Source organism: Mustela nivalis (assembly GCF_964662115.1).
Source record: "Mustela nivalis genome assembly, chromosome: 5".
In the NCBI taxonomy this organism is placed as follows: Eukaryota; Metazoa; Chordata; class Mammalia; order Carnivora; family Mustelidae; genus Mustela; species Mustela nivalis.
In genome coordinates this window covers 97,487,524-97,498,070 of record NC_139024.1, presented here as the reverse complement: position 1 = coordinate 97,498,070, position 10,547 = coordinate 97,487,524, and the positions used below count along the sequence as shown (strand labels likewise).

Genomic DNA, 10,547 nt, shown 5'->3' with positions numbered 1-10,547 from the left:
TGGGCCATGGTGGGGGAACAGGTTATGACTCGAAACCCAAAACTACTCTGGAATTGAATATGATTCAGTTTTTATTTCACTTGGGCTGAACATTTCTCATACTTTAAGTTTGTTTTGCCTCAGTAGCTCTTTTTTTCTGTCCTGGGGAGAATGGGATACAAGGCCAGGAGCAGGAGGGGGTAGTCCTGGGGTGTAGCCTGAGGAAGGAAAAAAAGTGTTCCTCTCTAGATCTCCAGTTGGCATTAATCTTCAAAAGAAGCCTGAGTTTGGAGAGAGGCTGGACATTCTAGTTTGAAAATAATGTCTTTTTTCCTCCTTCCTGTCAAACTTCAGGTCACATTTTTGGGATTGTCTTGTTTTTTCTCTGTAGCGTCTTTAATAATGATGAACCGTATCCCGAGGGCCTTCCTTTATATTTGCTTAGTTCGTTTTGGGATGCTTGTGTTCACAGCATGGGCCAATAGTATGACAGCCTTGGTCCTCTATTGTCTGGAAGCCTTATAAAATTGAGTATGTAAACTTGGGGTGGAGTGCTATGACTCAAGGCCTTCTCTTTCTTTCTTTCTTAGATTTTATTTTTATTTGTCAGAGAAAGAGAGAGAGAGAGAGAGAACAAGCAGGGAGAGTAACAAGTAGAGCAGGCAGAGGGTGAAGCAGGCTCCCTGCTGAACAAGGAGACCAGTAAGGGACTTGATCCTGGGATTATGACCTGAGCCAAAGGCAGATGCTTAACCCACCTAGCCACCCAGGCATCCCTGTTTTGTTCTTTCAGCAAAGTTGCATACTCTTTCAAATAGGTAAGAGCTGGGCTCTCTGAAGGACTTTAAGTGAGAAAAAAAATAAGGAAACCGATTTTCTTTCCAAAATTTTTTACAATTTTTTTTTTATTATGAGGGTTTAACAGAGTAGAGTTAGACTTGACATCTCTCTCATGAAACCTCAACAATTTACAGAATTAATAAATAAGAAACAAAGTTTAGTCTTTTTTACAGCCATGTCATGCACTCCTAAGACAGAATTTTCGACCGCCACTAAATTCTCTGTAGGATTTCCCTAGGCAGAACAGATAATCACATTCTTTCACCTTTCTCTAAAGACTTATACATAAATAGATCCATAAATAGTTCATATAAATATAGGCTTACTGGTTAAATAACAAAGTTCTCAAGTCTGGAATCGTGTCCTAAGAAATACAAAATAAAGGGGCACCTGGGTGATTCAGTGGGTTGGGGCCTGTGCCTTCAGCTCAGGGTCCTGGGATTGAGCCCCACATAGTGCTTGCTGCTCAGCAGGGAGCCTGCTTCCTCCTCTCTCTGTCTCTGCCTGCCTCTCTGCCTACTTGTGATCTCTCTCTGTCAAATAAATAAATAAAATCTTTTAAAAAATACAAAATAAAGCATGTAATTCATTAAAATGAAATCTTCTGCCCCAAAGTTATCTCAGGGTCTATTAAATACATAAATAGCTTAAAGCCCTTAGAAAAGCACACCGAAAGCAAATTGGTACTCAGTCAAAACTTTCCTCTCTGTAGAGAGGGAAAGATCATTCAGATTCTATCTCTGCACAAAAAGTGTTCTCTCTGAAACTTCAGTTGGATGAACTAGATGAAGAAGCCTATTGAGTTTGGTCAGAAATGGGGCTGGGTGTACTCCCCAGAAAGAGCAACGGTGCTGGGGAGCTGGGACCAGAAGCTCTTAAGCCACATGGCGCACAATGGGGGTGACGCAGGTGCAGCCCACGGCCACCAGCATCTTTTCCAACCGGAAGCTGTGGGGGCAGTGCTGAGACTCCCTCCGCAGAACCAGGATCTCTTGCTGGATGGGGACGGAGTTCATGTGGTAGTTTATGGTCCCATCAGCACTGACACAGCCCAGATGGCGGCACTTGGCCTCCCAGATCACAGGGGGGTATCTCTCAGGGTCCTTGTTGCGGCTGCAGGGGGGACAAAAATGAGGGAGAAAGTGAGTATGTGGTAAAGCGGGGAGGAAATCAGACAGGAATATACAAAGGAAGGCACATTCCCAGGGTGACAGAGCATGGGCATTGCACATTCTCAAAGTTTGGGGGAAGCTCGGAATTGTAGGCACGTGAAATGTTATAGAAGAGAATGATCAGTTTTTCCCAATTTCTTTGAAGAATGAGCCAAATAAGGTAGATGAGACTGCAGAGGGGATTTTAGTTTGATACAAAGGACAATTTCTTAAGGTATATATGATAGAGAAAGGCCAAGGGAATCATGTAGGTATACGATAGCCATTAATCTGACTTAATGAAGTCTGCCTTTGAAGCAGGGAAGAGATCAAAATTTTATCTGACAGCACAGTCATGGGATAGAGCCCAGAGCTGACACAAAGGGCCCGAAACAAAAGCTTAAGCCCCCCTATAACCTTCTCTTCCCTCTCTCCTCCAGCTGAGTGAGTGACTAGCTTTGACTTTTGACTTGATTTATTTGAACTATTCTTAGTAATGGGAGGCTATAGTCACCACATAACTGAAGGGATTTTTTGGTTTGTTTGTTTTTGCATAAAATCAGAACACTAAAAACCATTTTATATTTAATCTTGATGGGGTCTAAATATTAGCTGTACTAAGAGCACAACAGATATAGGTCTGTTGGTGATATAGATCAAGGCTGTCTGACTCAAAAAGGGGTGCAAATATCCAACATGATATTTCCTTCACTGGGTTTCAAACCATATTATCCCACTGCTAATATGACCCAAAAAAGAAAGGCACAAAAACCCCAGTTAATTACTACTTATTTTCAACAAATCATCTCAGTGGTAGGTCTGTTAAAGAGAATTCAAGCATTAATCCCCAAGATAAATAAAAAAAAAATAAATTTCCAGTAGACTTGGGGTATCATAAATATTGGAATAATGAATAATGTGAGTGGGTTTCTGGTGTCGGTGACAGTGAGACCTAAGGGGTAGGTAGTATGGGGGAGAGGTGGTCCTGTACATCAAAGAAGTCTGTAGAATAAAATTTGAGAATCTTTGCACGATAGCCCTTCCAGATTTGATGGATGATTCTGAGTAAAATCATCCTCCAGGTGACTTAACTGGCAGTCCTTTGCATGAAAGTTGGAACAATACAGAGATTTTTATTGGGAGCCATTACGTACTGCAGATTCCAAGGTGACGTGGATCGGTTGTGGTAATCTGAGGGCCTTCTGGAGTTCGTATTCCCGTTAAGGATATTCAGATTGACCTTCACATGCTGAGGGAAGTTCTTGTCCTCAGTGTTTGGGCATCCTGGATTTTGTGGGAATGCTATTCCCGCCTTCGCAATAGCCATCAGGCTCAGCAGCAGCAGCAGTGCCTGGAAACGAATGGGGAAAAGAAGGTAGGATATTGCATTAGCATGTGGTTTTTGCTAACAAATTGTAAAGATTATTGTATTGCTAATCATGGAGAACATACTATGTTCCAGGACGCTCTATAATAAATTTTTGGATCAGTTCGATGACAGACTGGTTATATGATGAAAATAATGACTGAAATAAGACCATGGAGTGTTTATTAGTCTTGAACATTCTTCTTTTGAATTAGGAGAGACACCTTTTTTTATTAGTTGGCAGTAATTTTAGTAAAGATGGCAAGTCATCGGTCTCTGTCCTAGCATTCTGTGAAACCCTATGTGAAGTCAAATGTTTACCTTAGAAGAAAGGGCTGTAGAAAATGCATGTCATATCATATCCATGTTCATGTGAGAAATGCTGGGCAGACGTTCAACCCTGAACTTGTCCCCCACCTTATGTTTTCTTATGTATATTTTACAGTTTTTCTAAAGTTACGTATATACACATATTGATTCTGTAATCAATTAAATTAAATATTCTAAAAATATAAAGACCATCTACTTTAAACCATAGTTACACATATCTCTATTAGAACAAGTGAGTTTGGTGTATTAGACTATGGTATAATAGGGGCACCTGGGTGACTCAGTGGTTAAGCATCTGACTCTTGATTTCGGCTCAGGTCATGATCTCAGGGTTGTGAGATTGAGCCTTGCATCAGGTTCCATGCTCAGCAGGAAGTCTGCTAGAGATTCTCTCTCTTCTCTCCTTTTTCCCCTCCCCAACCCCCCCAAATCAATAAATAAATCTTTATTTTATTTATTTTTTAAAAGATTTTATTTATTTATTTGGCAGACAGAGATCACAAGTAGGCAGAAAGGCAGGCAGAGAGAGGAGGAAGCAGGCTCCCTGCCGAGCAGAGAACCCGATTCGGAGCTTGATCCCAGGACCCTGGGATCATGACCTGAGCCGAAGGCAGAGGTTTTAACCCACTGAGCCACCCAGGTGCCCCAATAAATAAATTTTTAAAAATAAGCTTGTGGTATAATAATAGGATAATGGAAAGGAAAGTCAGTGTTGCCAGTAATTAAATCCTCAAGGATAATGTACCATTTTATTATGGAATAAAGAAAAATGCTCTTGGAGAATCATATTAAATCCCTTGTACTCAGAAAATCAGATTTTCAATAAGCATTCTTTCTCACTGCACAGCATCATGTGACACTTTCCATGTGGTTTAGCCCCAATCTAGCTATCTTTCAGTTTTAATCTCATTGTTCAAACTGATGTGTATCAGTTCTTGAAAATGCAATAAAATGAGGAGTATCTACCAAAGCCTTAGCATCCTATCCTATGTATGCAGCATTCTGGGATCTCCATAGTTAGAATCCAGAATTTCATGCCTGCAGTCCAGAAATCAACAGAAGTATTGCACATTAGTGCAGGACTCACCATGGATGAAGTTGTCACAGGAGCCATTGTAATCTTTCCCAGATGACTGGAGATGAATCGGCTGTGCCTGCTTCAAGATGGACAGAGTGTAGCGCTAACTTGCCCCTTTTTATAAGACTTGGCTCCTCTGTGGTCACTTACGTTGACGTATTGAGGTGGGTAAAGGAAAGACATCATTTTAGTTAAATGTTCCATCCTCAAATGAGGTCAGAAAAGAACCTCCCCTTCGTGACAGGTAGTATCTACTTTGAAGGAAAATGGACAGGGCAGAAATTCATGTTTTGAAAGACGATGTCCTTTCTTCATTATTCTAGGAACTATTACTTATCAGAAGCTGACTAAGATGAGCTAATATCATTTAGTTATGGGCACATATGAAGATGTCATAAGAGCTATGCTCTGTTCCAATGGCTCATGGGGAAGTGGAAGTTTGTTATAATGTTCAAGTCTTCTTATGCATGTACCTTGATTTCCCATTGGATAACTCCGTTCCTCACCAGACTCTCTAGAAAGATGTTGTGGAGTCCATTCTAGAAACTATTTAAGGTCTTTCCATATAAAGAAACAATTGAGAAGTGAGTAAAAATATAATGATGTGAAGGTATATTATTTCACTGAATTAACACCTGCTTTGTTAGATGTTTACTCTGCTTAAAAAACTAATAACTAAGTTCAAGAGATGTGAGGTTTACTATTAAAGTCATGTTACCAAGCAACTTGTTAACTCATGCCATTCTTCAAGAGGAGTGAGATGGAAATGAAAGAGTGAGGGGACCGTGTTGTATGACCTGAACTCATGGGTCCCCATTCCCCTTCCTCTAATGCCTCCATGCCTTTTGCTAAGGTACTATCTTTGAAATGATCTTTTGTTAAATGTTACTTGTTCTTCCAGAACCTGTTTGAATGTGTCTTCTAGGTCTGGTGGTCTGTCTTGATTTTCTTAGTTGGAACAAACAGCTCCCATAACACATAGCTTATACCTACCTCTTCTGCTTCATTTTGTACTCTATTTTGTTTGGCTGGAGAAAGCATATTTAAGACATATGTTTATTTCCATTTTTAGATTCTTTTATAATCCTTCAACATGACGTCTAGTAAACAGTAAGTGCTCAATATTTTGACTGATTGACAGTATGAATATTGTTTAGTTAGCTCAGAATCTTGAATATTCTTTTTGGGACCCAACTGTATTCCAATAACCATTTTGATTGAATGCCTTGACTCTCCATCCTGATCCTTTTGTTGTATGACAAGGTTACAGCTGATTTTGGACCACCCCAGAGTGGAGAATTTCTTGCCTTTTGCTTTCAGGCAAGGATGAGGTGGAGGAGAATGTGCTTGCTGCCAATTCTTTTGGTTGATGGCCAGGGGGGGAAAGCTGAGTCTGGTTCTCCCTATTGCCTGCCTCCTATACCAGTGAAATCCAGCCTGTGTGCCAACTTTTGAAATGCCAATCCCTAAAATAAGTCTGGGGAAATGTGGTGGGTTTTCACAAAAGTGTAAAAATGATTATTTTGAAGTGGTGGTCAGAGTGGGGTGTGCCCAGACTTGAATAGGTGTGGTTTCCCAGATGCACACCTGAGCTGGAAGCCTGTGCCTCCTAGAGGAATGGTCAGAAGTATAAAGGAGGTGTGAAGAGTGGTGAGGTTCTTTCTCTGTAGTTGTCTATGGAAGCAATTCGCTCAGGTTTGAGTACCTGTTGAAATGGGGTGGGGTGGGTGGGCTGGAAACGCTGGATTAAGAATTAGGATGCCTGGGACGCTGGACAAGAAGGCACGTTTGAGTTCATTGTGGTTCTGCCATTAACTACCCATGCCTTTGGGTACCTCATGTCCTTGAGTCACAGATTCTCTCATGATAGAATGAGGTTTTTTGCATCAGGTAATCTTTGATTATTTATGAATTTTCAAAAAAAAAATAGTGGGAGAGCAAATAGGAATAGCACATTATTTTACTTTGTGATTTTCCTCAGGCTTCTCACTCTTGCTTCTTTGAGGGCTTGGAAAACAGATGTCTATAGGACACGGGGAACTTCAGACTGGGCGTTGGGAGTTGGATGAGGAGAAGGTCCTCTGCTGGAGACCAGGATATACTTCTGGGAGCCAAAATCCTGGGTGAATTTCACTGGATGATACTGGTGAAATGTCTGTGGGCTTCTTGACTTAGGGAAAGGATTTTAAAGGCTCCTTGGCATTATTAAGACACCAAACTTTATTTTTTTCTACTTATAATAAAGAACAGTGTGAGAGATAGAAGAAAATTTTCTTCCTTTTGCATTCAGGAGAGAGTATTGTGGAGTCTTTTGTCTTGATGTAGTGGAAAATTAAGACTGTCATTAAAAAACACCAAAATAAATAAATAAGCTAATTTTGAAAAAAAATCTTGCTTGGGTTGTGAAGTTACCGCTGAAATACTATTGTTCCCTCCCTTCCTTCCTCTCTCTCTCTCTCTCTCTTTCTTTCTTTCTTTTTCTTTCAGTATAGTTGATGCACACATTACATTACTTTCAGGTGTACAACATAGTGATTCTACAAGTTTATATAAGTTTATATATCATGCTATGCTTACCACAATGAAATCATCTTCCTGATACTGTATTTTAATTTCTTTTCTACAGACTTTTTTAAATTTATTTTTTAAAAGATTTTATTTATTTATTTGACAGACAGAGATCACAAGTAGGCAAAGAGGCAGGCAGAAAGAGAGAGAGGAGGAAGCAGGCTCCCCACTGAGCAGAGAGCACTATGTGGAGCTTGATCCCAGGACCCTGGGATCATGACCTGAGCCAAAGGTAGAGGCTTTAACCCACTGAGCCACCCAGGCACCCCATTTACATCCTTTTTAAATAAAAAATAACAATAGTCTGTTTTAAAATAAAAAACAACAATAGGAGGTGACACTGTGACATCATTAGTGATCAGTGTGTATTATCATTTAAAGGCAATAGCTGTAAAAAGACAAGCATGCCATTTTATTTAATGCCATGAACATCAATAGCAAGACTCCTTTTCTCTTGATTTTTGATCTAATAGAAGGAAATAGTAGCTGCAGGGAATACTTTTTTAAAAAAGATTTTATTTATTTATTTGACAGAGAGAGAGCTCAAGCAGGTGGAGCAGCTGGTAGAGGGAAAGGAAGAAGCAGTCTCCCTGCTGAGCAGAGAGCCCAATGCAGGGCTCTATCACAGGACGCTGGTATCATGACCTGAGCCAAAGGCAAATACTTAACCAACCAAGCCACCCATGTCACTTTCCTCTTGAGTTTTAAATCAGGAGGCCGATACTTTGAAATGGGCTAGCCTACAGCAAGCAACATCAGACACTTTAAATTAAGATATGATATTAAGGGAGGAGAATGTCTGTAATAGGGAGTCATCTGGAAGGCCTTGGAGAATTGCCAAAGTCAGGATTTAACTGAGACCCAGATTTAGATTCGATTTATCAAGATCTAGATCATCTACTCCCAACTTCAAAATATTAATGGTGTTATGTACCAGAGGTTCAGCGTTGAGGTCCAAACTATTGTCTTTTGAGAAACAGGATTTACTATATATGAAATTAATGTAATTTATTAAATAGGAAGCATCAATCATAATGTCAGCCTGATCGTATCATTGTTCCTCTCCAGCATAACACTGTTAGGGATTCACGATGGTCTGTGTTTCTGAGGGCCATCCTGAACGGTGAATTGTTGGGTGGGAATACAGCAGGGGTAGGGAGATGCTTCCTCTGAGATCCCTGGTGAAGGAATTTCTCTTCCTCAGATGACATGCTGGATTGAGGGATTGATTGACAATGAGGATATCTGAACAGGGTGATTGTTAATGGGCTGGTAAGGGCTGACAGGTGAGAGGCAGAATCCTCTTCAACATTCAGATTCTGTTTTTTCTCCATTGGTCGTTCTAGTTCTTGGTAGGTTGTTCTTCCTGACGAAGACCTGTGGGAACAGCTCCTTTGAGTAACTTAATTTCTTCTACTTTTGGTTTTTGATGCTACCCTCTCTGTAGTCTAGACCAGACTATTTTTATGTGATAAAATCAGATCATAAAACTGTTTTAACATCTTTAAAAACCAAATGGTCAAAAGAACAGCAAACAATCATTACATTATCCATGTGAGATATTTGATTCTGCCCCTGGTAACTTCCAAATAGTGCATAATGACTTTTATCATTTGTCTCATAAATGATGTGCTCTTTACACATCTTTCCCAGCCTCAAAGAACTGAGATAATGCCTGAAAGCTCTGAAAGGAGATATCTCACATCACATTATCTGGAAACAATGGCAGTCTACCAGTGTTTCCCCAATCCCTACATCAGAATCCACAATCAAACACATCATACAAGTGTGTCAATTTCTCCTTTGAGTAATAACTACTAACCTCATGGAAACCAAGCCTCTTCCTTAGGTGGGTTTCTCATTAGTCTTTTACTGAAACAGTGATTTAAAGTGGGTCAGAAAACTTTCCATTTCTTTGACGAACAAATAAATTTAGAATTCTGTAACTATACATTAGCAGCCACATGCAAATTTGTTTTACGGTGGCCTTCCCTTTGGTAATGCTGACTTCATCTTATACCCTGAGAATCAAGGTCAGCAAATGACTGAAGTTTCAAGTCTAAACGGATGTCACTTAAAGTAAGGTCTAAAATTAAATAAGCAGCACAAACCGCACACTGTGTGGCCTACCAAGAGAGCACCTTTATAGTCTTTTCAGGTATTTTGAAGCTAATGTGATTTAGAGATAACCACAGAATGTGGGAATGATAGATACAATAATGGGTATTGGAAAATACCAAGTAAAGATTGGTATTTGGTAAAGATACCAATACTTGGTTCTTTTCCGTGGGATACAGTACGGAGCATGGTATGGACCCGTGGAGGCTCGGTGACTCGTGACTCGGAACTACAGTAAGATCAGTAGATGAGAGTGCTGTATTCCTTATTCCAAAATCTCTTACAACAAAAACTCAGTGAATAAAGCAGAGAAAAATATAAATCAGGCCCAGGGGATGCAGATTCAAACGTCAAGTTCCAGGAAAAGAAAACCCAAATTCACAGTCCATAAGTCCAAAAAAACCCAACGTAATTACTCTAGTTGAGGTTTACATTTGCCTCTGAGCTTCCTGGCAGCTGAATTAAAAAAGTAGTTATGCTCAGTTACGTAGTTCTCATTATGAAAAAGGAAGAAGCTTGCTAATTTCTTAAAGGAGATGTTTTTCCTATTGTTACATTTTAAAAAAAGATTTTATTTATTTATTAGAGAGAGAGAATTAGCAAGAGAGTATGAGCAGCGGGGAGAGAGAAGCAGGCTCTGTACCAAGCAGCGACTCTGATGTGGGGCTTGATCCCAGGACTCTGGGATCATGACCAGAGCCAAAGCCAGACACTTAACTGACTGAGCCACCCCAGGGCCCCTTATCGTTACATTTTGAAGGGAAGTTTTCATCTGGGGCTTATAAAAGGCCCTTGTTCAGTATATTGGTTAAGGACAAGTTTTTGACATTAGACATTCCCATAATGAGATTCCAGCTCCACATTAGTAGCTGTGTGTCCTTGGGAAAATTATATCACCTGTAACTCAGTCTCCATCCCTACAAAATGGAGATAACAATAAAACATGACTCATAAAGAGTAGTGAGGACTGAATTAGATACTGTTTGGAGGTAATATATATGTGTATTAAATGCTCACTGAATGTTGTTAAAATGTTAACTTTTATCAGAATGTCAGGGCATGAGACTCTGTCAGATTTTGTCAAACTTTTTTGAGAAAAAAGCCATTGGTTCTGAGG

At 39.9% G+C, this 10,547-nt stretch overlaps 1 protein-coding gene across 1 annotated transcript; it reads right to left on the bottom strand.

Annotated features, from left to right (window-relative positions):
- Window positions 1-854: 854 nt before the first annotated feature.
- IL17A (interleukin 17A) lies at window positions 855-4,889 on the bottom strand. The gene is made up of 3 exons (XM_082732141.1): window positions 4,754-4,889; window positions 3,125-3,321; window positions 855-1,932 (listed from the first exon to the last, which is right to left on the bottom strand). The coding sequence occupies exons 1-3, from the start codon at window positions 4,778-4,780 to the stop codon at window positions 1,695-1,697; spliced, it is 462 nt and encodes a 153-aa protein (XP_082588267.1). The 5' UTR covers window positions 4,781-4,889; the 3' UTR covers window positions 855-1,694.
- Between the last annotated feature and the right edge of the window lie 5,658 nt (window positions 4,890-10,547).

Excerpts from the sequence above, each read along its gene's own strand:
- IL17A (XM_082732141.1), bottom strand. The coding sequence starts at position 4,780 with ATGGCTCCTGTGACAACTTCATCCATG. Across the intron at positions 3,322-4,753 it reads CTGTGACAACTTCATCCATG|GCACTGCTGCTGCTGCTGAG; the intron begins GTGAGTCCTGCA and ends ATTCGTTTCCAG. Across the intron at positions 1,933-3,124 it reads ACGTCACCTTGGAATCTGCA|CCGCAACAAGGACCCTGAGA; the intron begins GTACGTAATGGC and ends TCCCCCCTGCAG.